The sequence below is a fragment of the Melopsittacus undulatus genome, chromosome 2 (genome assembly GCF_012275295.1).
Source record: "Melopsittacus undulatus isolate bMelUnd1 chromosome 2, bMelUnd1.mat.Z, whole genome shotgun sequence".
Classification (NCBI taxonomy): domain Eukaryota; kingdom Metazoa; phylum Chordata; class Aves; order Psittaciformes; family Psittaculidae; genus Melopsittacus; species Melopsittacus undulatus.
The window spans coordinates 20849130-20875605 of record NC_047528.1 but is presented as its reverse complement, the minus strand read 5'-3'; the positions used below and the strand labels follow the sequence as shown (position 1 = coordinate 20875605).

Below are 26476 nucleotides of genomic sequence, written 5' to 3'. Positions count from 1 at the left end.
TTCTGTTGATACGCTGGAGGGAAGGAATGCCATCCAGAGGGACCTTGACACACTTGTGAGGTGGGCTGATGCCAACCTCATGAAGTTTAACCATGCCAGGTTAACCATGCCAAGGTCCTACAGCTGGGTTGGAGCAATCCCAGGCACAGCTACAGGTTGGGCAAAAAGGAAATTCATGGTAGTCCTGCGGAGAAGGACTTGGGGGTGTTAGTCAATGAGAAAATGAACATGAGCCAGCAGTGTGTGCTTACAGCCCAGAAAGCCAACCGTATCCGGGGCTGCATCAAGAGGAGTGTGACCAGCAGGTCAAAGGAGGTGATCCTGCCCCTCTACTCTGCTCTCATGAGACCTCACTTGGAGTATTGTGTGCAGTTCTGGTGTCCTCAACATAGAAAGGACATGGAACTGTTAGAACAAGTCCAGAGGAGGGCCACGAGGATGATCAGGGGCCTGGAGCACCTCCCATATGAAGACAGGCTGAGAAAGTTGGGGCTGTTCAGCCTGGAGAAGAGAAGGCTGCGTGGAGACCTCATAGCAGCCTTCCAGTATCTGAAGGGGGGGGCTATAGGGATGCTGGGGAGGGACTATTCATTAGGGACTGTAGTGATAGGACAAGGGGTAACGGGTTGAAACTTAAACAGCAGAGGTTTAGATTGGATATAAGGAAGAAATTCTTTCCTGTTAGGGTGGTGAGGTACTGGAATGGGTTGCCCAGGGAGGTAGTGAATGCTCCATCCCTGGTGGTGTTCAAGACCTGGTTGGATGAAGCCTTGGGTGATATGGTTTAGTGTGAGGTGTTCCTGCCCATGGCAGGGGGGTTGGGACTAGATGATCTTGAGGTCCTTTCCAATCCTAACTATTCTATGATTCTATGATTGCATATCAAACATCATGGTTTCAGCTCATTTGAGTGCTCCAAAATGGAAACCTCCATGGCAAGGACTCACTCCTGCGAGCCTGCACAAGTAGTAAAAGACCCAGATCTTCTTGCCTGTGACAAAAGAAGCCCAGAGGCCAGAATTGCTCTTCTGCGGAAACTTAAAATAGCCCTTTGAAGCTTATCATGCCAATGCTACTAGCTGGGGAAAAAAAAAAAAGGCTTTTGCTGGAGATGTCTAGGGGCAAATTTGATACTAATCAAATAGTGCTGTAGCCTGATATGGCATAACTTAGCTAGGGACCAGAAAAGAAAAAAGGAAGCTCAAAAAGAAATAAAAAAAAAGAAAAAAAAAACAAACAAAAAAGTATCACCTTTTATTAATATTTTCTGTTCATAGACAGGGTCTGTTTCACAGAGTGAGTACAGATGATAGGACCAAACAGTTTTCTGACAGTAAGAGACATTCCTGACCTTGTTGGACAAAAAAACACATCCTCCTCCTCCTTTGTCTTTCACTTAGCTGGACTACATAAGGTGAACAGTGTCAGCTTCATCTTCCCTGCCAGATTCTCTAAGGCACTGATTATAGCAGTAACTGGTTTTCTGCATATGGTAAGTTAACCAGGTGTGTTGGGTTTGTATGGCAAGATTTAGGTAGCAGAGGGTACTGTGGTGGCTTGTGTGAGAAGCTGCTGAAAGCTTCCCCCATGTCTAAGAGAGCCAATGCCAGCCAACTCCAAAGACAGCTGGCCAAGGTTGAGCCCATCAGTGATGCTGGTAGGGCCTCTGGGATAACATACTTAAGAAGGGGAAAAACTGCTGTGCAGCAGCAGCTGGGAGAGAGTGAGAATATGAGACAAACAACACTGTACTTACAGCAACCAGCCAGCCTTGCATTGTATTTTTCTCTCCCTGTCCAACTGAGGAGTGATATAGAAGCTTGGAGGGCACCTGGTTCTCCAGCCAAGGTCATCGCATCACACCAGGTTAAACTATCTTGAAAGTGGGTGTCCAGAACTAGTAATGCATAAAGTCTTGGTTTCTTATTTTGTACTGTTTTTTTCCTTCCCTGTTTCATTTTCAGTGTGTGTTATCAAAGCCAGTAGTATATACCCAGAGATGAAACACTCTAATGATTAAGAGCCAGACTGGATAAGAATGGTGACTTATGCAAAATTCTTTATTTTGAAATCTAAATGTTAGATCTAATTTGAACTTGATGGAATTTCTGTACTCTTGTTGAAGCACTCTCTTTTTTAAATCCTTACTATTCTGTACAGACATACACAACTCTTCACTGAAGACCATGAGGAGGCCTATCCAAACTGTCTTTATAAACAAAAACATTAAATCAAAAAGTCTGATTTGTCTTTCTGCACAGTGTTCCCTCTAAAAAAGCAGACATGAAGCTACAGTATTTTAGGGACAGAAGTAGAAGAGCATTTAAAAATCCTAAAGGAGAATCTTAGGAGAGGGGGAACAATAGAAATGGGAAACAATAAGGCAGTGGAAAAGCAAGGAAAGATTAATGAAAGTGGAACTAGAGGCTGTTTCTATGAGAAAATATGTAGAGCCATGAGAACTGCAAGAGTGAAGAAAGATTCAGGCACATTCAGGCTCTCACAGCTCCAAGGTTCCAGCTTACTAGTAGCAACAGAAAGGCTCTCTGAAAAACATGCTGGCTTTGAAGAATTACTTTCTGTCAGATCACTTGTGGAACAACTCCAGGTACTGTTTAAGTCAAATAAATCCACATTTCACCACTGTTACACAAACACAGTGGAGTATGTTTCACTCACTGAAATATGTTACACCTCATGCACCCCATTTTCTTAGTGATCTATGGAGTGCTTTCTAGGAATATAAATTTTGGAACTGCATTATTGCTTCCCCTCCACATGGAAAGATGCAATATTGACTTTGGCAGCCTCATGCAAGAGTTCGATGATCAGTTCAGGCAAAGGCTTCTCTCCAGTAAGCTCCTCTAATTATGTTTTTAAAAATTACTGTTGTTTTTATATTATTGCTAATGTTCCTTTCCCTTGAGGGTCTTGAAGAACTTCTTGAGGCATGAGGAAGCAGGAATGAACACAGAGACACATGGTGACTGTAGTGTGTGAGAGCTTGCTGTGGTCACAGCATACTTCTTGGGCCCTGTAGAACTCCCATGTCTTTCATGAAGGGCCCTCAGAGAACTCTGAGATCTTGACTGATGGATATCCAGAGGCCATCCCAGTGCAGAAAGATAAGCCTGGGTCCATATTAGACAGAAAGGCAATGGGACAGACAGGAGTAAGAACAGCGTAGGGGAACACTGTCCACTAGTTGTAAAGAAAGTGCTTGAAGCCAGGTGGGGTGAGGACATGACATCTGCTAGCAGGCAAGAGAGTATCTACAGCCATGCTTTTAAACTTCTCATTATGACCACTAATCATATTGACCCTGCTTGCAAGTCACAATGATTGAATAGCCTTAACTCATCCATTACACCCAAACTGAAGTCTCCACACTGCCAGTGCTGTGTAATAGATGTTCACTGTCATAGGCACCCTCATCTCTCCCCACTGAAACGGCAGGCAGATGGGCCAGTGTTAGCAGCCCTCAAGGGCAGGCAACATGCACTGCTCTTTACTCTCTCAAAAGTGCTGGGTCCTACCCAAGAAGATACACCCCTACATCCTTGCCAAGGGGAACCTTGAGTTCATACACCATGTACAAGTGCCAGACTATGGAAGGGGCAGCTTGAAACAAGTGTGAGCAGGAGATGGTGGAGGGATGAACAGGTGCTTCAACAAAAAATCCTGCATTTGGCAGAAAACTGTAAACTTTCCTGTGTGAGATGCTATGAATTACTGCTGGCTGATTTGAGACGTAGCTGGATTGAGCTGAAGGATGGCTTAGGCAAGGAGACAATTTGGAAACAATACCTGGACTATTTTTTCTTAATTTATTTGTCTCCTTCTCCCTCTCTGAGTGAAAACACCACAAATTGCTTAAATTTAGGGCACAGTATTCCCATCCTTGCAAGCATAGCTAGCAATGAATTGTCTGCTCAATGGAATGCTTTGGTCTATAAAGCAGTGCAATGTTTTCAAAAGCTGTTTGGTGAGAACCAATAATACATACACTAAATGTCTGGCACGTGCAGTTAGGGACACTAAATGCCTTCACCTCCAGACAGTTAAAAAAATGAGATTATAGCTGTGTTGTTGAATGTGTTTGAAAGACAATACAGCAAAGAGAGCCTAAATCAGCACATGGGCAATGTGCCCAAGAATGAAATTTAAGCAAGTAAGCAGTAAAATAGCATCATAATGAGTTTTCTGCATTCCTTGGCAGGTAGTATTTCAAGTTTGGAGCACTTACCGGCAGGTGCTGTGGCAGTTTTTGGTGCTGGAAGTAAGCTCCTGCGTGGAGTGGCTGTGTTGCTCGATACCTGTGCTGTGCTCTTGCTGCTCCCCTTGGAGACATCTTTAGAAGGTGCAGGTGCTTTAGGAGTGGTTTGCTCTTCATTTCCAAAGCTGGAACCTGCAGGAAACCAAAATTGCTCTAATTATAAGTTAATAAAAAAATGTATGTGAACTGTGGCATACAACTGAGCTTGTATCAGCAATTATAATCTACAAAGACATATTATCATTGCAGCTTGGGCTGAGTTACATGAATTTTCTCCAGTACAAATGGTTATGTAGAAATAATGAGTTCCTAGTAACTTACTTGAACATTGAGTCTTGGCAGCTGTTGGAGTCTGGCTCCAGCAGGAGCTTAATACCTGCTTTTGTTCTAGCTCCATAAAGGTATCTGGCTGCAAGGCTCATAAGGAAACCAAGGAATTTCAAGTATCTGGGTGGACAAGTTGTTTTCGGCTTTGCAGCTGCTACAGGAGCCACCTTACACAGTTACCCTAACACTTGGGAGTTGCCATTTGTTAAGTAATGGGCAATAGACTGGCTCAGTGGTGCAAGGCACCAAATTCTCCTACCCAGAAGGGATTTCCCACAAACAGCCCTCAGACAACACTCGGACATTTGAATAATAAAAATAAAAACGAACAAACAACACATCTGCCTTAACTCTCACATCCACTTTAATCATATTCTCATAATGAACCTCTTTCAAAATCTCTAATGGGTTTGGTTTCCTCCTGCATTTGCTGTGGGGGAATAATGACACGTAGGTTCCTTGTAGATATAAAGAAACCAATCTTTTTTTTAGTGTTGGAAAAAGGCAAAGATTGACTCTCTTCTTTACCTATTGAGCAGGGAGCCTAAGAGGAGCAAAAGATTATAGCATCTGGACTTGAACATTTGCAGAAGGATGAACATTTCGTTTGAAAAAAATGAATGGAGATAGTGGCAAGAAATACACAGGATTTTATTTTAAAGGTCTATAATTTTTATTCCCATTATTTTAAAAAGATACAATCCAATACTATTTAGGTATTGCCTGCAGGAAAATGATAACATTATTTTAATAATTGGCTTGTCCAATCTTCAGTATTTTTAAGAGGTAGGCTTCTTAAATGTGTGCAAGTAAAGCAGAGATTTTATTTTCCCTTTTTTACCAAAAAATCCATTAGAAAAAAAGTGCAAGTTGGAAAAGAAAATCCTCTTTTCTGATGAAAGAAGAATAAACCTTTTGGCTCTGACAAAACAGCTTCAAGTTTTGCTGTGTATTTAAGGTTGCTTGCATATAAGTTTTAATTTAAAGAACTTATCTGCAGTATACATGGACTTCTACAAACACATTTGACCTTTTTCAAGTGACATTAAAAATTCAAACAAAAGAGTGTACTGTACTCTACACAGCAACAGGAAAACCTGAAGCATTTCTCATGTTTACACTGCTCTGCACGTAACAACTCCCCATTGGTTTATATCCAGAGTATCCAGATTAATTTTTTCACCTGTGTAACAAGCATTTAAGACTATGCTCTGAATTGTCTGCTGACAAAACCCTGCTGACTTCAGTAAAGTCACATCAGCGGAAAATCCAGCCCTGCCTGACCCAGTCTCCTCCACAGTGGGACAGGACGACACCTCCACTAGGTGCCAGGGAGAAGTTACAGATGTGTATTCACCTCAGCCTATCTGCATTGTACTCCTGAAGTTACTCCAAATGTGGGCTTACCCAGTTGGTTTGGGTAGCACTGCTTGTAGAAAGTTCTTTTCTTTCCTCAGCTTAGAAGTTTAAATTGCAGGCACTAACCTTGATGAGCAAATTATTCCTGTTTTTCACAGACAAATGCCATTCAAGTACTCTTTAAAGGAAACCTTTTATTCTCTATAGTGAAATCTATTATATGGAGAACGTTTCAACTCACAAATCTGACTAAATGGAAGCAATTTCTGTGTTGAAGAACAAGGTGTCCAGGGGAGTTACATAACCTCTTATTAAAAAAAGAAGATAAAAAGATTTTTAGGTATAGAAGATGAAGTGCTGCCAGCTACGAATACTTTTGCTGTCTGAAACACAGGATAAGAGGTCTGCTAATAGAGAAATGAGCGTGTGCTGGGGAGAAAGCTGAAAAACATGGCCTCATCAAGTTTCCTGAATCAGAAATGCCTGGAGAGCTGGTCATGCACTTCATGCTGCAGGTGGACAAACACCTTCAGAAATGAAGAAAAAAGGCCATTTAGGTTTTGATCTTTCAGTAAAAAATGGACTGAAGGGGACAAGGTGCATAGCTGTACGGGTGTGTGTGGCAAGGTGTTGGGGGCTACAGGGGAGTCCTGCATCAGTACAGAGCACTGCCTCAGGGCAAAACTGCCCTGCAGTGAGGAGTGAGCAAAAAAGTGTGAGAAGCACCCCTGCAAGCACCAGGGTCAGAGAACAAGGATGGGAAGGAGGTGCTCCTGAAGTCCTCAGGGAAGACCGTGGTAAAGCAGGTATTTCCCTGCAGCTTGCAGAGAGGACAACGGTGGAGCAGACATTCACACTGCAGCCCATGGAGAACCCCGCAAGAGAGCAAGTGGACATGTCCTGAAGGAAGCTGCAGCCTGTGGAAAGCCCTCTCAGGAGCAGGCTTCTGGCAAAAGCTTTGATCTCTGGAGAGGACCCCATGAGGGACTGCAGCCTGTAGTAAAGACCCTTGCTGGAGCAGGGAATAGTGTGGGAGGGAACAAAAGTGGTGGAGAGCAACTATTATGAACTGACTGCACTGCACTTCTTCATGTCCCCTGCACTGCTCAATGGAGGAGGTGGAGGAACTGGGAAGGAAGAAGTGAAGTTGAACCTGGGAAAAAGGGGTGGATGGGAAGCGGGTTTAGGTGTTTGGCTTTTTGTTTTTTTTTTTGGGTTTTTTTTGTTGTTGTTTCTCACCATTCAACTCTATTTCAATTGAAAATAAATAATTTTCACCAAGTTGAGTCTGTTCTGTCTGTGAAAGCAGACGGTAAAGGATTTCCTTGTTTTTCTTTCTAGCCATGAGCTTTTTCACGTTGTTTTCCTCCCCATCCAGCTGAGGAAGGGTAGTAAGAGCTGCTGGGTGTGTGTCTGGCAGTTATCCATAGCAACATCAGTACCTCCAGGATTTGCTCAGATAAGTCAACATTAAATGTAAAATATAGCATCTCCCACTTTCTTCTTCACTCAGAGATGGGGTTTAGAAAGAGACAGTGGGGTACAACAACACATGCATGTCTAATATACCCAAAACCGCAAATGTTTGCTGTTTTCATGGATATCACTAGGATATCTAATTTCCCAGAAGCAGGGCAAGGTGATCTCCACCTTGCTACACGTAGTGCTGTATTCCACTTTTCAAATAGCATTCAAAGAAGAAATTAAATTAAAGATCCAGGAAAATGCATATCTCTCATAACTGAAGAGGAAAATAAAGGTTTTCATATACTTGGAGGAATTAATTTAGATTATTCATTAAATAAGATTATTCATCAGATGGTACTTGTTATTCATTATTAGATAATGCCTTCCACTCTTATCTACAGCAGGTGAGCCAGTATCATCTGCCCTCCCAGAATACCTGTTCTCATTTGTCAGTAAAAGCTTGTACCAAAACACCAGATGTGCAGTGCGTGAACAGTTTCCAGGTGATCACATCCTCTGTCGTATTGTATCTCCTCCCTCCTACTCCTCTGCTTTTGCATTCTATCTAGGGGAGAGTCCTTGCTTGCCTTTGAAGCACCTGGCAAGTCATTTGGGTGCTCCTACATAGAACACCCTGTATCTTTGCAGACTATGCTTCACGAGCAGCAGTGCTGCTGACTTTGCAGTGGAGTTTTTAACAGACTATTAACAATCTGCTGGAGCTAAAGGCCTTCAGCCTCACTTTCATCATCTTCTCACTATGAGCCCCAAGGAATCCTACTCTTCTACTTGTGAAAAACACCACAAGGAAGACGAAAGTTGTTTGAAGACTTGCAATTACTTTGAAGAGTCCCAGCTGCACACACTCATCCCCTATGCTGTTCTGCCAGTAAAAACAGTAGTCAGGGCTGGCAATGTATTGTAGGCTATGTTTTCAAAGAAAACCATGATCAAAATCCCACTAGCTCCCATATGGCTCCAGCCGTCCTCTCTCCATATCTTCTACCACCCTCTTTACCCCCTGTACCTGCCCTGCAGCAGTTGACTTCAGCGGCTCCTTGCTCTTAGAAAAGGAAGGGTCTCTTATATGTGTTACTAGGAGTTTGTGTCTTTTGTATGTGTCCCTTTTCTGGAATTACTCACATGATTTATAAAAAGGCATGGAAATACAGTATGATGTTACATATTACTGTAAAACCAGCAGGAGTATGGGTAGGGCAATTCTGCATTTGACAAAAAATTAATTAAGCCATGTTATATGTCAGGTCCTGATCTGAGGGGTGGCAGCAGTAGGAAGGGCTGCTTTCTGGAGCCCAACAGCCACAGATTTCCCTGCCTGCACTCAAGGGCAATGAAAACTTCTGTTGGAGAACTTGCTTCATTTCTAGAAAAAAACAGCTTGTCTGATGATGCCAGGGGGTCTCTGTTTTGCTGAGAAAGAGCCCCCCAAAAGTATTAAAGCATGAGTGCAGCTGCTTCTGCAGCTCCGTGTCTCGTGGGCTGCTACATGAAGCCTATAGAAAGGGAACATTTCCAGCTCTTCAGAGCAGGTCAAACATTCACGGTGCTGGCAGCAGGCTTGGAGCAAGCAGCTCCCTGCCTTAGCTGTAATCACACCTGAGACACTGGAAACATGCTGGTATCATGAATGATCACTGGAGCATAAACATTAAGCCAGGGTAATAGCAAGCCCTTTCCATCTTAAGGATCCTTAGGCACTACCTGACACCAAGTTTAATGGCAATGAAGGTATGTCTAGTTGTTGCAGCAGAGATCCCACTTCACATTTCTAAAGCACTTTCAAGTCACAAAACTCAACAAGCTTTAGCAATAATGAAGGAGTTGAGCTGCTTTCCAAACACACACAGCAAAGGAATAGCAGAGACAGACAGAGAAAGCAAGCAGGAAAGTCTGATGATGAATGACACTGGAATGACTCTTTTTCACCTGCAAAACCTCTCAGTTTGATGAGGCTGTGCTTCTGCGCCTCAGTTTTCAAGCACAAATACAAACACAAAATGAAACTTAACAATCACTGCCATGGGTAATGATCTGATAAAGAAAACACCTAAACTCTTGTGAAGAACTAGGTGATGTTCAAAACAAAAAAACACAAGACACACTTTTCACTAAATTGCAGCATTTGTCCATCCTTCAGTTAATGTCCACTCTTTATTTCTGATTTTTACTTATAAAGTGCTAATTTTTCTAGATTTTTCTAGACAAGATACACAACTGTCAGCTGAGTTTTTTATTTCACAGTTTTAAGGGTTACTATTTTAAAGTCCAACACTGTATATTTCAATGTAGTAATTATCAAGAGACACAACTGAATGTACAGCTCTGTAGCTCTAGCTGACCATGCAGTACAATGTGATCATTAGACCTGAGGGGTTACTATGTTATTACGATGCTATGATGCTATGATGGTAGACAAGATTACTAGCCAGCTAATTTGTTGGGGTTTTTTTTTGTCTTTGCTGAGAGCCAGTACCTGGTATTTCCTGATACAACAACCTAAAGATGGAACATGTCAAGGGCAAACTGATGACAGGTTTCTTTTCTGTCCAAAACAAAATAAGGTTTAAGAATTGATGTTCATACAATTCTTAAACCTAGCTAAATTAGCCTATGGTATTTTTTCCTATTGCATTTTTTTTTTGCTCAGACAGAAGTAAGTGTTTGAGCAATAGTGCCTTGTAACATATCTATTTTAAAGAAGCTTTGGGCATGCCTACATGCTTTTATAGAAGCTGATTTTTCATAAGTCTTAGCATTTTTAACTGGAACCTGAATTTTGAATTTTGATCTTAGTAACTTCTACCAAATCAGGAGCCAATCTGAAGCATCTTTTAGCACAGCAGCCAGCTTGCTCAGTTTAGAAGGCTTTGGGTCACTGCACTGCAGATAATTACCTCTGAAACAGCCTGTCATTGCTAGGGAGGGAGTTTGATGCCATCAGTGATGATTAATGACAGCTATGTGATCAGTCATGGCTTTTGTATGCTACCACTTACATCTGTAAGAGGTTGCTGCATGTCTGTCCTCCTACCGGTGCCCTCCATACGTAAAGCCAAGCATCCTTCTCCTGTAACACCTGCTGTCAAATGGTTTTGGTCCCTCAGATCTGGCCATGCAGACAGTTGTTGGAGCACTGGAAGGATGGGAACCCTGCAAAGTCCACCACCACTATGAGAGGTGCAAAAGCACCACTGTTCAGTGGTGCTAGCAGGCTCCTTCTTCACCTCCACCTGCCCATGACTGCTTCTGCAGCCATAGCCTGGGTCCTGCACTTCTAAGTAATCCAGGCAAGCAAAACACAGAGGTAGAGGGTGGCATCACCTCTTCAGGCTGTGCTTTCCTAAGTCAGCTGGCAGTTGCACTTCCAGCATTGGCAGCAGTAGGGCATTCCAGTAAGGCAACATTGGCAACCCTACTCAAGGCAGGATGCCCTTGCAGACATGGCTTCTAGCTTAGGCTTGGTCTATCAGGCTGTGCCTACATTGCTAAACAAAAGCTGGACAAGTGATGTAGGCTGGTTCATCCTGACACCACTCAGGTTAACTGCAGCAGCTTTTCTTGAGAGAGTGAAAGCAGTAAACCACAGCCATGGTGTGAAGAGCAGGGTGAGGCATCAGGAGACTGGGCTTAGTCTGGCTTCCAGGCTCTCCCCAGCTCATCAGCACAACTGGCACTCCCAGCCCATGGCAAAGGAGGCCATTCAGATTAGCTTCACCTGCAACAAAGTGGATGTGAAAGAGGTGGAGATGTTTTGCCTCTGCCAAGCAGAATTGAAACTCCTCCCTTTACATGTTTTGGGATTTTTGAAATCTGAATTAATTTCTGTGGCACAGACCCATCTTCATTGTCCTTCATACATAACAGATAGTAGAAATAGACCCTTCTGCTGATGCACCTCGTTGTATCAATGCTAACTTACTCATTTCACCTCACCAGTTAGAATACACATTTTAGGATGCATCTAAATGGTTTTCTTACTTGAGTGGAGTTACATGCTGCCCCTTACTGAGGGGTTACAACCCTCATTGATCAAGATGAAAATTTAGCACAAAGTAAAATATCTGTATGTTTTAGTGGGAGTTGCAGACAACTTGCTGACAACGCCACACTTTGGAATGATGCAACACATTGCATTTGAGCTCTTGTGAAAGTTTACATCTCTACCATGCAAGATGAGTGTTTCATTATGTAATAAAATCCCACCATATGTATGTGGTGGCTTTGCCTACCACTGGTGGATTGTACAGCTGCTTGGCTAGCTGAGCTTATTTGTATAGCTGGCTAATTAAAGCCCCATAGAATATAGAGTGAAGACATAGTAGTGTTTTTCTGATCAATCATAATGTTGTCAGGAGGATAATATACAGTTATTGGAGTTTTGCCAAAGATATCCGAACTATGCAGACATTTTGAAATGGGCCTGAGACATCACTGGGTATCTGCCTTCTGAAAGGGCCACTTCTGGACACCACTTGGAGCTGTATTGTCCAAACATCGTTCATGAGCAAATCTGCACAGTTTTACTTTAGGTTTTCAGCAGTCATACACTCTCTTATGGAGGAGATAGATAAATGCAGGTCTAAGGGTCACTTCTTCCCTTTGTTGCCTATCACAGTAGTTATCTGTACTGCAACAATTCCCAGACACTGTAGAGCTGTCAAAGTAACACCAAGCATTGATGGCATTTTTGACAAGGACACATCTACATTCCAGTGAACTCAGCTGCCAGAATGGCTCCTGGAATCACCAGTGGTTGCCTGACAGCTAGAAGGAACATACAGATAACATACATTTTCTAACACCACTAAAACATTAATGACATGTAGCAAGATACTTGGGGGGAATTTTCCTTGTTAGGAAGATTTAGATGTTCCTGGGTTGTACTTCAGTTCTAGCATCCACATTTCTAGAAACACCAGTGTTGTAACATGGTGTGTGCTCATGACCATCTGCTCTAATGGCACCATGCCTGCTTCTGAAGTGGCATGCCAGTTTTAACAGGGCACAGGCACCCATGAAAGATAGGATTTGAAGTGGCATCTGCTCTGCAAGAAGTTCCTCCTGATGGCAAGAAGTGCCAAATTAGAGCTACATGCGTTATTATAAGAAATGACATCTGTTGACACAGCATTATATCATCCACAAATGCCTCTTTCCTGGAATTGCTGCTTCTAACTTGCTTGAGCACTGGCTTGGAATGCCATATTGGGACACTTAAAGGGAAATAAACCTTAGTAAAACTGTTAATGATATTCCAATGGTGTTAAAGAATTTCCATCAGCCTTAGCAATCCATACTGGATGCCACAGCTCACCAGACTAGGAGAGGTTAAGCAGTGCCCTAACAACTTTCAGCACTTAAGGTCTGGTAGCATTCAGTCCTGCTGCTCCCTTCCAAGACACAATAAGGTGTGTGCTACATTTACATGGAATTATGCTAGATCAAAGAGCTAGTAAACATGTCTGCTTCCCTCCTTGGCATAATGATGACTTCAGAGCATGCAGTATGGGCTAAAGAGATGTCATACTGAAACCTCAAGGATGGAAGAGCCCTAGAGAATCTCCAGTTAGGCACTAATTAATTGCATTTTATGAGCTCAGACACAGATCCTCAAAGCTGTTTAGAAATTTAACTCCTATTCATTTCACATTCAAATTCAACTCACACTACTTATTCTTAACCATCATCCCAGCCCTGAAGGAATTTTAAACCAACAGATGTCTCCATTTCAGAGTATGAAGGATGGAAGAAGCTGGGCAGAACCTGCCATGAATGCTGAGCAGTGCTTTGGTTAGAGGAGAAAGATGGTGAGAGGCATCAAAGCTGCACTGTGCTTCAGAGATGGGCAGGGAGGCATCTAAGCAGTTCAGAGCACCCATTTGGTGTGCTCAGATCATGTTCGTCTTCTTGGACAATATGCTGTTCAAGAAAAACATTTGCCCATCTTTTACAGAATAGCTGAGATCAGCATGGCTGATTGGGACATATCTGAGCTTCCTTCTCCCACACCCCTGGAGTATGTCCCACCCAGCAGGTCCAACCATCTGTCCTGCTGGAGTTGAGACACTCTTCAGTAGTGGACAAGGAAAGAGGCAGGGGTGCCCTCTTTACTCATGTCCATACACAGAGACACTCCTGCATCTTTTAGAGAATGATACATAAAACCCAATGTTTGCCAATCCCCATGCCTAGAACAGCAAGAGTTTCCACAGTGGGAACATATTCCTGCCTCTTACCCCCCCCCCCCCAACCCCGGAGTGTATCTCCTCCAATGAAGATAAGTGCAAATGAGAGTTTCAGGGCCGTTAAAGGTTTCCAGCTTTTTGATCTGTTTGAATTTTCCTACTGGAAATTTTCCTACTGGTGGTATACACCTTTTGAGAAATGTCACATGTATTTCTGTATGGGAACCTGCTCTTCCCAGGTAACTTTCACAAATCCCTTTGTAAGTAATGCACAATGTGCTCTGTGCTGCTCTGTGCTAGATCCTACCTAGATTTGTGTTTTGTGGCTATTTTAGACATCCTACAGAAAAAAAAATCTATATCAAAATAAAACTCTGATAAAAATTGATGTGTAGTCCAGAGTTTCAACACTCAGGAAATGTGGAAAGCTTTGCATTTCCACATGCATTTCATATACTGACTTTTAAAGCTCCAAAACCAAGCTTGACTTGTAGAATTCTGCTGATTAAATGACACTTTCCTCACAAAACATCTAAACAGTTTGATCAAAGCATGTTTTGTTTTAGTAAATACTGTCAGTTATGAGGAGCCTGGAAATAAAACTGCAAGTAAAAAACACCTGGAGAGAGAAACCCAGAGGCAAAACAGGTGTCTTATAAATGGCATTATCCATGGAGAGTAAACATAAATTTTCAATTATGCAACCTGCTAAAAATTTTCCTCACCTCTTGCTTTGTATAAACAGGGCCTTCAGTGGATGATTTTGATCAAAATTCAGTTATTTTACAATAAGCTAATTTTACAATTAGTAATACTAACTGCTGTGACTCAGTGATCCAGCTAAATAAGTTTTACAGTGTTTTAACTATGGTGGTATTCCTATGAACTGAAATAATTGAAACCAGTTGGCCTATAGTGTTTTGCAGGGAACAGATGTTTAATTGCATTTATTTCACATAATGAAAGCTCTTCAATGTATACAAAATCAACATCCTGTTGAAACCCACAGAGCTGAAATAGAGGAGTCAGGTTTTTAAAAAGTGACAGTGCCTTTGTAGAACAAAGATCCTCAGGACTCTGTTAAAATGTCTATTATAAATGTCATATGCCACAGAGAGAAAGCATAGATCTTCAGAAGCAGTTTGGCTTACTCAGTGAATTGTGCTTTGAACTAGTGAACTTGCATAGTAGGGACCACAGCTGCAACACCTATATATCCATAAGCAAGAAACAGGGTGGGTGAGTGCTGAACCCAGGACAGTCTCATTTTGACATAAAGAGGAATTTTTTTATAGTAAAAACAATCAATCACTGGAAGAACATCCCCAGAGACATGCTAGAGTTGCCATTGCTGGAGATTTTCAAGCTGTGATTGCACAGGGTGCCAGATAACCTCCTCTAGGCTCCCTTCCCACAGAAGGCTGGACCAGATCTTTCAAGGCTCCTTCCAACCTGGGCTATTCTATGATTCTATGAAAGGTGAATAATAGACAAAGAACACCAATTTTCAATGCCAGGGTTAAAACAAAGCCTATACACCACTACTTGCTCAGACAGTTGTAATATAAATGATAGTATTATAATACCATTTATGGTCTAGATATATACTTGCTGGGGTTGTAAATGTGAAAGATGCCAGCCTTCTGACTCAGAAGATAAAAACCTTCACTTCAGAGAGCAAACACAATATGCACAGCCACACATGTTACATCAGTTACCTTTATGCAGATGCTACAGTTACCTGACACAGTTTGGTTGGACTGAACCAGTGTTTCTCTAAGGCTGTTCCAGCTCCATCAAGAGGACATTGCAATGCTCCTTGGAGCTGGCTGTTTTAATGTAGCTTACACATATCTGTGTCTAAACATATCTGAACAGAAAAATATTGAAGCTTTGCCATGATCAATACTTAGTTAGCCATAAAACCCCCAACCAATGCTATTTAAACCAACTGGGAAGACCTCCAGTGTTTTTAAGCAACCCACAGGAGAGCTGGAAACCCTGAGGGTCCCTGCCTACAGAGCCCATGCCCTGTATGTGAAGGACCCAGGTAATTTCAGATTAGGCAATAAACCAGAAAGTATCATGGTTGTTAATTGTGACTCTTCACATCTTCTGTCACAGCCAAATCCATGAGGTCCTCCTGGGACCATTCAGTGCTTCCAGGCCAAGGTCTTTTAAGGTTTTGTGTATTTGGTTGGATTTTAGACTTTGAGGAAGAAAGAGGTTACTTTGTTTCACAAAAGTCTCTATTTATAAGATTATGTTTCTAAATCCATAACTTCTGAAAAACAAGGTCCTGATGTTTCAAAGAATCATAATTAACTGCACCCTTGCCATTGCTCTATTTTTAATTAGGACCTTTCAAGATAAATTCACTGCCCATCTCTGACATGTGAAAACTGAAGTGCAGGATTAACCAGAAATATCCCATTAATTTCACCTCTGTATGAATCATTCCATAGTTAAGACTTGTAAGGGACTACTTAAATGAAAGCTTTTTAATCATACATTTAGTATATGAGTTACTGAAACAGGAGAGCTTCTCATTTGGTACTGTTTTAAATCCTAGAACATTCTTTCAAGACACCTGAAATTATTAACAGGATGAAGAAAGAGGATGTGTGTGTAGGGAGTGGAGTGAAGGGTGAATAAATGTGAAAGGGTTGTATTATTTTAAGGAGGCAGAAAGTACATCTGTAAGTATGATCTGTAATGCTTTATACCAACACAAATACTGTGCTTTTGTATTGCAGGTACATTTAATTAACCTTGTGGGTATTGTATAAGTGCAGAAATATTAAACCAGAGTTGTTGTCTACTGGAAAACTGTAATTCAAGTGATTTCTATAGTACTTCAGTTGCAGGAAAATTACTCCAAAGCTCTTGCGGTCTTGAAGAGGAGTTGAATAGCTCTTAGCACTGCTAACAATGGCAGAGGCCTCAGGAGAGTTGAAGTGGCAGATCTGCCTTGGAGAGTCTCCTGTATTGCTTTGCTGGCTCTTCAGTTTTATTCTCCTCCACTGTGGCACAATCTGACAGGGCCACCACATGTCCTTGGTGCTTGTCTTACAATCCTGGGCCCTGAAGGCAGGCGGTTATGTGAAATTCTCAGCTGCTATAACTGTAACAGAAACTTCTACTCCTTTTTTCCCCCTCCTTCTTCAGCACAGAAAGATGCCTGAGATGCATCTCCAAGATCTTCCCTTTAAAGAAATATCCTGGGGCTTTTTGCAAGTGCATGAGCACTGATATTGCATTACATTACTGTGATAACATGTAGGTTAAAGGCACATTTGCTCTGAGGAGTACTTAAAAAGCTCCTCCTTCTCTCAATTAAACATGAGAAACATGATAAACAAAGGTGCCAGGTCATTTGAGTCCTAGTCCATGACATTTAAATGTGTGGGTAGTAGAACAGCTCTGGAACACTGATACTGAAGATACAGAAGGGGGCTTTTAGAGGAGACAGGGCAGGTTTCCTACTGCAGAAAGGTCAATATTGATTAAAACTATGTGTATTTTCTTTGAAAACTCCTTAGGATCATGGAGACAAGAATGCCCACCAAACCTGTCTGTGTCTTTATACAAAATTCCTAAGTGCCATGGTTGCAGAAGGGAGTGGAAGACATTGCTGAGGCTTTTTACAAAAAAGGTATTACTGCTTTCTACACTGAGATTAGAAAATGTATATATGAGAACTGATTTCACTAGGACCTAGATAGAATACAGGCTTTTATTTTTTTACCTTTTACTTTACGTGTTGAAATCTTGGTAGTCAGTAGAGAGTTCCACAAGTGAGCACAAATGATTTACATGCTGGTGGAGAAAAAGGGGAAAGAAAGAGTTGCTGTTCTCTACCTGGATTCTCTAAACAGCCTTCAAGGAAGAATAGTCCAGGCTATCCCAGATATACACTCCATATCCCCAACTCTGCTTGCAAGTGAGGGAAGGATGCAGGCTCACAACAAGGAAGTGTTGTTGGAAGAGTGAACTACAACTATTGACAAAAAATAAGACAGATCCTCTCCTCATCTTTTGTCATCTTCATCATCTTTTCTTTGTGACCTAAATGATGTGAATTTGATATACTTGAAGATGCTGCAAGTTTCTGCTGCTGTCTTCTATTCAGATTCTTTACCTACAAAGGGATCAGAGAACCTTCAGTATGACCCTGTAGTAAGTGTCCTCTGGTCACCATTACAAGATAACTTCTGCAGAGATTCAGACCTCAGACTATTTGCTATCAAGATTTTTCTTCACACTGAAATATTGCATTAAGTATGTGATGTATTAGAAAGACAGTATTTTGTCTGTGTTAGAGACAAATCCTAGGCAGTCAGCCTAGTTTCTCCAGCACCATTTTAACAACGCTGCTATATTAGCATGACAGCTATGAAGATGAATTAATTGTAAATTGCTTGAAATTAAAGGTATTAGGTAAGTATTAGATATTGTTATAAAGAAAAAAGCTGATCTGCAGATGAGGTGAGGTTTATCTGCTTTCACTTGTGTCCATGCAGTTCTGGTAAATGTGACAAATCTTTGTTAAAGAACCAAGCTTCCAGTGCCAGCAGTGGAATATTACAGTAGTCATTCATTAATGAATCCCACCTTTATCTTGACAGCTTCCATTTTAAAACAGTGTGGCAACCATTGCTGTTTGCCTACAGAAGGAAAGACGTGCTAAGTAATGAGTAATTCATGGGTGTAAATAGGAAGAGAATAAATTGTGCTTTAAAATATTTATAAAATGCCACTAGGAGTCATATGAATTTTCAAGGCAAAACAATGGTGGAAAAATAAATCCTATTACATATACATACATATGCATATAAACCACACACACACTCCTTTATTTAAAAGAATGGGAAAATTTGAAAATTAAAATTATTTGCATAAGGGATTTAAGAAGAAATATATGACGCAAACCAGGAGCTTGGTCTGGATCTGATAGCAACACTACTCCATACATTTACCCCTCTAATAAACAATCCTGACTTATTCCAGTATTCTTTTAGCAGGAAGACAGGAAGAGAGATAATGTGGGAGCCCCCACAGTAGGCTTTTGGGTGGAGTTTGAAACCTGAGACACCTGGAAGAGCACCAATGGAAGCTGCACTTGAGTAATCCATCTAGAACCCAAGCTATGAAATCCCTGTTTCCTGACCTGTATTTCCTGTATAGCCACATGCTGTTTCCCTTAAAGTGAAGCTGTTATTGGACATCTGGCAAGCGTGTGTGTTAGCATTTACATTACACGTAGGATATTTTTCATATTACAAAAAGTAGATGCTCAAACACTTGACATTTGATATGGTAAGCATGAACATTCACATTACAGGTCCTTGTAAAGGGCTGGGTGTGAAAGTAACCAAGAATGGCCTTCTTCTGCCAGGACTGAGCTGACTTTGGGCTAATGGGTCTGCTAGTGCTGCTAATTGGAGAGTTCACTTTTTTCTTTCTTCTTTAGAAGCAAGAAGTAATTTGGGGTTATATTCCCTTGGAAACCTTGCAGTCCCATAGTGTGAGAAATTATTCTTGTCCAAATATGAGGTGGGCTCACATTATTCACTATCAGCTGTTCAGGCTGCTGTAAAAGGACAGATTTTGTTGGTGCTGATTTCACACTGGATTGTGCCTGAACACTTGTGTCTCACAGCATGCACTGAGAAGCCACTGTAACTGGCATCTTTCCCTACATACAGCCTCACAGTCTGCTGGAGTTAATGAACAATGAAAAAATAGTGGAATAGGGAGGGAAAGAAGACACACCCTTTGGGGATACTTCTGATACTCCATGTGATGGACAGTACTGCTTTATCTGCTCATGGCTTAGTGTGCACTTCATGCACAGTGATTATCTATAGTTGGGTAGCAAAGAAGATGGCTGCTGTTGACCTGGGAGAGGGAGAAGTGATCTTCCTGTGAAAGAATCACAGAATCATAGAATCATAGACTAGTTAGGATTGGAAAGGACCTCAAGATCATCTAGTTATCTAGTCATCTAACCCTAACCCCCCTGCCATGGGCAGGGACACCTCACACTAAACCATATCACCCAAGGCTTCATACAACCTGGTCTTGAACACTGCCAGGGATGGAGCATTCACAACCTCCCTGGGCAACCCATTCCAGTGCCTCACCACCCTAACAGTAAAGAATTTCCTCCTTATATCCAGTCTAAACTTCCCCTGTTTAAGTTTCAACCCGTTACCCCTTATCCTATCACTACAGTCCCTAATAAATAGTCCCTCCCCAGCATCCCTGTAGGCCCCTTTAGATACTGGAAGGCTGCTATGAGGTCTCCACGCAGCCTTCTCTTCTCCAGGCTGAACAGCCCCAACTTTATCAGCCTGTCTTCATATGGAGGGTCATGTCTATGGAGAGGCAGGAAAGGAAGAGTGACAATCTGTCCTTGGAGACACTGAGAGACTCCCGAGGAAACAAACCAGTGGGGAGCAAAGACTGCCAGGGCTTGCAGATGGCAATGTCCCCACGCTGCCAGGGGCTGGCACAGACCAGGAAGTCACCAAACCCATGTGGACCAACCATGTGGAGGCAAGGGACTGTCTTCAAGGAAGTGAACAAGGCGATGTGCTGAAACTAGATGATCTTAAGGTCTTTTCCAACCCTAACTGTTCTATGATTCTGTGTCTCTATTCATACTCTGTTTAAACTTCTCTCAAATGGTTTTATTCCTAGTTGTGTTCTAACAAGCCTAATTTAAGGATCCAACACCCTTCAAATGGCTAATTTTGAAAAGGTTGGAGGCAACACACTGTCAAACCAATGGCCTTGTTGGGCACTGCCAGGTCCATCAGTGTGACCTGAATTCACCAAGCACTTGCCAAACCCAAGATTAAGAATGAGCTAGTAGAATACAATGCATGGATCACCATACTAATCTGAGATAGTCTGTGTTTAATCTAATGCTGTGAGCAAGCCTTTAGAAAGGTTCAATACCCTATGGTCAGCAACACAGCTTTGGATATTTTTAGTTTTTCATGACTGGGAATTATAAAGAATTTTGTGTGAGAACAAGAAGCAGTGCTAGCCCTGCAGGACACACATAGTGATATTTTATATTTTAGAACATACGTCTACTAAGTAAAAGTATAGCCAAGATTAGAAATCAAGATCCATTCCACCAGAATCCTGTGTTCAACATTAGTCAGTGGCTTGTCAGTAGCTGGGAAAAAAACCCAAACAGCTTCAACTTTAATAAGTGGTAACAAAATTTTCTTCTGGATATACATGACACAGTTTTGTGAACTTCCTTTGGAGTTTGTTTTGGGTCTTGTTTTGCTATTTGTACAATGAAAAGACAATGGAAAGCTTGAAAACATACTGACTTTTTCAGATCAGACAGCACACCAGATATTGCTGGTTTCTCTGGAAGATTTGTGATTTTGTTCAAATTTATTATGAAATTCTAACTGCTACACCCCAAACAGGGTTTTAATCCACTTTGTATTCTTCAGAATTGAGGAAAAAAGAAAAGTTTTAGCAAAGGGTTCCTTTAAGCTTGGAAGTGTAACAGATCTGCTGAAAAACCCCTACATGAAATACATTTTGGGGGAGAGGGTTGTTCTTTATGAGTATTTCACCTGGTTCTTGCTACCAGAATGCAGGGAATTGTAGCAAATTCTAGAAGTTTTGTTTTTTTGGAGATCTGGAATATCATTTCCATTTAACAATGTCTGTATCACCACCAAATTCTACCCACCTATTTATTTTTTCAGCAAGCTGCTTCATGAATGGGACTAATGAAATCTGGTCTCCTTTGAATTGGTGTGCTATGTTCTTTTATACATCTCCACTGCAGGGATGATGACAGCACACTCAAGTTATTCCCACCACAATGCTTCCAGCTCCCCATCAGATACAGCATAGGCCCCTAGCACAGTACCCTTAGATACTCCTCATGTTTGCAGCTTCAGTGTTCCACTCCTGAAAAGGCTTAATAAATAACAGAGAGGATCTTCATTGCTCCTCCGCACCCTCTACTTACACAGGCTCTGGTGCTGTGGTAGGTTTTATTAAAACAAGCCAAACAGGTACTGCACCACTGAGGTCACAAGATAGGATTTTTTAGTGGAAATCTCTACTTTGAATCTTCAATCTTTAGAAATCTGCTAATTCTTATGAAACTTGAAGGTTTAGGATATGGAAAGGCTCCTGCCCTCAGAACAGTTCAAAATGCAGCAGAGATGGAGAAACTGCAATTTATTAAGACAGGACTAACCCCATTGGATTATGTAAATTTTGTTTCCTGAGGAAATAATTTATTTTTTTTTTTAAAGAGAGAGAAAACCCAACACTTAATCCATCATAATAACATTTTAAAATGGAACATCTCCTGGAACCACAAGGATGGCTTCTGGGACCCAAGGGAAGGAGGAAAAGTCCTTCACAGTCTCTATCAAAATGACTGCAGTTATAGTGGGAAGGAAGCCTGGGTCTGAGCTTTCCAACTGGTGAGCTGTGGGAAGCCTCTCTAATGCTATACAAATACTTCAATTCAAGCAGGAGTACACTCTTCAATTAGGTGTGACAATCAATTCGGCTGTCCTACGTTTTCTACTAAAAAAAAGATTTTTAAGAAATACCTTATTAACTCAAACACTACATGTATCCCTCAAAAGCTGAAACTCTGACTGGATTATTGAAGTGTGAGTTCTTTCAGGCTATGCTTAATATGTGTCTTATTAACTTAAACCTCATGATTGCCTTCAATGTGATTATGACTCCAAATCAACCTCCACTGTATTTGTCAAAGTTGTTGTTAGACTCCTTATGCAATGGAACAATCACTCTGGAAAGCCTGACTGTTTTTCAGAAGGTAAATAAAAGTCTCCTGCTTGGGTTACTTAAGCTGAAGGCCTGGACTCCCCAGGGGCTCACTCCACAAAACCAGGACCCCCCAGCATCCCACTTTACATATAAACAAACACACACTTGCATACAAAGAACTTGTACAGTCGTGTTTTTCATTTGGTACCCAGAAGCAGAAAACAGTCCATTAAGGGATGGGAAGATCTGCTGACAGGTTCTCCTTTCCGGGTCTTTCCAAAGTGCCCAGTGGATGAAGAGCATTTGGGTCCACTAGTACTGGGGAAATCACCACTGGGTTTACAGCATGGGAAGCTAACATCCCAGCTGTCAGCAGCCCGTATAGCAGTGGGTGGGTATCTACGGCACAAAGCATTACTGGGCTGCCGCAAGGGGTAGATAACCCCATGAGAATTGCTGCCAGCTAGCAAGGGTTAAAGTCACAAGCTGGGTACTGTGGGGGGCTGCTTGGCCTTGGCTTAACCAAGCAATCACAGCAGCAGACTGGTTCATGAACGCTTTCCTTCCCACAGACCAGATCAGATAATATAGTATGTCACCTATTAATTATATGAACCAGTACTATCAGACTACATTTAACACCAAGTCAGCATCTGACAACTGCTACTAGCCTTCAAGATAAAAATTACCTTTATTTATTTCTTTCTTTCTGTAAGCATTTAATTGCTTGCATATCAAGCACCTTTGAAAATAGAACAGTCTATATAAGTCTTTAAAGTATTTATAAAAGGTTTCCTCTGGTAGGGCTTATATACAATTCAGGATGCCTTGAAATAATTTGAAGTCACAATATGAAATAGAGATAGAAAATAGTCACAATTAGAAAGATACCTGATATCTAGCACCAACTATGACAATAGCAACTCTTAGAAAAATGTGTGTAGGCGTATCTATGTCATAGTTTTAAATGGGAGCACTCAAAGGTGGCAAACACCTCACTAGGAAACAAAGAACTGTGAGAGCTCTTGAGTTTCTACAGCCAGGCACAATGAAGCCTGAAACTGGTTGTGTTCCTTTTTCACCGCTCCAGTATGGGTGCAGGGCAGTAACAGATAACTGAATCTTTTTAGACCATCAAGCCCCATCTTTGGGGACGTCACTTAAGAACAAAACACCAGCTCTACTGTCGGACAACACATCCAGCTAACCCAGTTTTCTGTTTTCACTCATGATCAGCAGCGGAGACTGAGGAAAAAGCACAGAAACAGGGAAGAATAGAGTGAAACCTCCACTCCTCCCATGGCTTTTCCAGCCTCAAAAGTGCAGTGGTTTGGGGGCTTCTGGGTTCAAAGTGCTTTTTGTTTGCAAAGTAGCTCTTGGTGGTTTTCCCATGTATGGACTTCTCTGCTCCTTGCTTGTGCCCATGTAAGGTTTTGGCGGCAGCGGTGCCACACTTAAGCCTCTAGTTGTGTTTTTTTTTAATCCGTACCCATATTTTTGCATTTCTGAAGATCTTGCCATTTCAATGTACCATCAGCATGATTCTGAGCAGGCAAACACATGTGAATGGGTTCAACAGAAGATTGCTGCAAGTGGAGGCAGTCTGGCAGCCACCGTGTAAGCCCACCCAGGCAGTTCTGCTGCTAGAGCCATCATGCTCTGCCCTGACTGTCAGCTGCAGGAGCTGGGTGTTGCTTCGCCTGTCACCCTTTCTGCTGCTGCCCAGCCCCAGAGCTTGCCCTTCCCAGGCCTTGCTGCCTCCCCACCTTCCTGCTCCCCACCTTTCAGCAATGGATGTATTTTACTGACACTGATGTTGGTCCAAATGCTTCAGTTTGGAGCACGGGATGCACCTGGTTCCTCAGAAAGTAGTAAACCCCTTTTGGGAAACAAATAATGGAGCAATACCCCAAACAAGTAGCTAAACTGCATGTGGGCATTTCCAAAGATCTCTGCCAAAGTCAAGTGCACACGTGATGCAGAAGTATTTGGTTTGTACAGTCAACTTCTACTCACACTTTAATCCTCTTGCACTATTTCTTCTCCAAGAAAAGATGCTTGGCTCTCAGTCAGTTGGAGCAAGTCTGATATAAAGACTAAGCCTTAATGACCAGGAAACCCTTTTGATAGAAGGTGGGTGGTCTCCCCGAACTTCCCTTTTTTCCTTTCTCTTCTCCATCTTTCTTGGTATGAAAGCGTATGTGTGTCATGAAGGGGTGCTGAGTATAAGGGATGAGTAATTTTGTCTCCACACTGAGCACTGTTCTGTGCTTTCAGTCACAGAGAAGAAAAACAGACCTTTGCATTGGAAATGGCCTGGTAATCAACCAGCCTGAGCAGAGCCACACAGATCATCTGGATACATGGAGCCCACTGTAGAGAAACGTATTTCTTGCACGTCACAAGTTCCTTATTGCTTTGGTACACAGCAATGTTCATCAGCAATTGACATCCAAAGTCCTACTGCAAGCCTCTGCCTGCAAGAAAATTTGTTTGTAAAGGCAATTAAATTCAGGCTCGGCCTTATATTCCTTTTTAATACATTTTCCATAACGTTAGTTTATTTTCTTTTTTCAATATTGCCGCATATTATGCGTTTGCAAATCGCTTGGTTCCCCTGAGAACCCGACGCGATCCATTAGCAATTTACGCCTATTGCCACTAGAGGTCAGCCACTAATCTGACAATGTAGCGTAAGGGGTTGTAAAACCCGCTGTTACATCCTCCGAGATTACATCTTCCCATAAACCAAATCAAGCCTAAAAGACAGCTTGAGATCTCAGTTTACCTGCCCTGGAGCTCAGCCTAGGAACAAACACAGGATTATTTGTTTTCCTGAAGGGTAGTCAAATCCTGCTTTCTTTTACTGCTTTCGTCTCTCTGTGTATCTGCAGTTCTGTGAAATTAATTATTGATAGCATTGGGAAAATATTTAGATGAAAATTCAGTCTATCCAGTCTGCTTGCCTAGATAATGGGATAAGAAAAGAATAAACATGGTAGAAATACTAAGGTTAAACTGTTCTCAGCAAAGTTCTCCTGCAAGTATGATGAAAGTTGTTCTTTAGGTACAAAGTATAATGTAAATTCATAATTTTGTGAAGAAAGCAGAAGCCATTTAATGAATGATATCATCTATCTGTTATGAACAATAGGGTTAAAAGAAAATCCTTTCTGTAGATAAAAACTCAAAACATTCATCTGCTTGGTCTCTCTGATCCACTGATTTGGGAAATTACCAGCCTGGTTTTGGCTGGGGTAGTTACTTTTCTTCACAGTAGCTGGTATGGGGCTGTGGTTTAGGTCTGTGCTGGAAACACTGCTCACAGTTCAGGGGTGTTTTAGGTACTGCTGAGCAGTTCTTACACAGAGCCAAGGCCTTTTCTGCTCCGAACACCCCCCCACCAGTGAGTCAGCTGGGGGTGCTCAAGGAACTGGGAGGGGACATAGCCAGGACAGATGATCCCAACTGACCAAAGGGATATCCCAGACCATATGTGTCACGCTCAGCATGTAAACCTGTGGAAAGAAGAAGGAAGTGAGGAGGGACCGAACATGTTCAGAATGATGTCATTGAGTGTGATGCCATTCAGAGTGATGGTCTAGAGCTAAGACCAAAGTGTTAGCCAAAGTTCTATAGAGGAACAAGTGGCTGAATATTATGCTTAAAGACACATAGTTTTGAATATTCAAGAGAAACTGCATTTAACTTTCAAATGTTCAAGTATGAAAAGCAAAATAACCTCCTTGATGCCAAACAGGGCAATGAACTTACTAAGTTTAGATAATCCCAAGTAACCGTTACATGTCATGGAGTCTCGCTGTCCTGTGGATGGATGAACACCTGCCTGCTAATGACTAAATGAATTCCTTGCTTTGCTTTGCTTGTGTGAGCAGCTTCTGCTTTACCTATTAAACTGTCTCACAATTTTCTCACTTTTACTCTTCCAAATCAGTCTCCCATTGCAGGAGAGGGGAGTGAGGGAGCAGCTCTGTGAGGCTCAGTTGCCAGCTGGAGTTAAACCACGGCACTGACCCAGCTTTGC

At 41.9% G+C, this 26476-nt stretch overlaps 1 protein-coding gene across 1 annotated transcript in view; it reads right to left on the bottom strand.

Annotated features, from left to right (window-relative positions):
* MTUS2 (microtubule associated scaffold protein 2) overlaps positions 1–26476 on the bottom strand; it is a 184963-nt gene that overhangs the window by 70486 nt on the left and 88001 nt on the right. The window contains exon 4 of the mRNA XM_005149779.3: positions 4247–4408. Coding sequence (XP_005149836.2) covers positions 4247–4408 — 162 coding nt within the window. The remainder of the gene's footprint in view (positions 1–4246; positions 4409–26476) is intronic.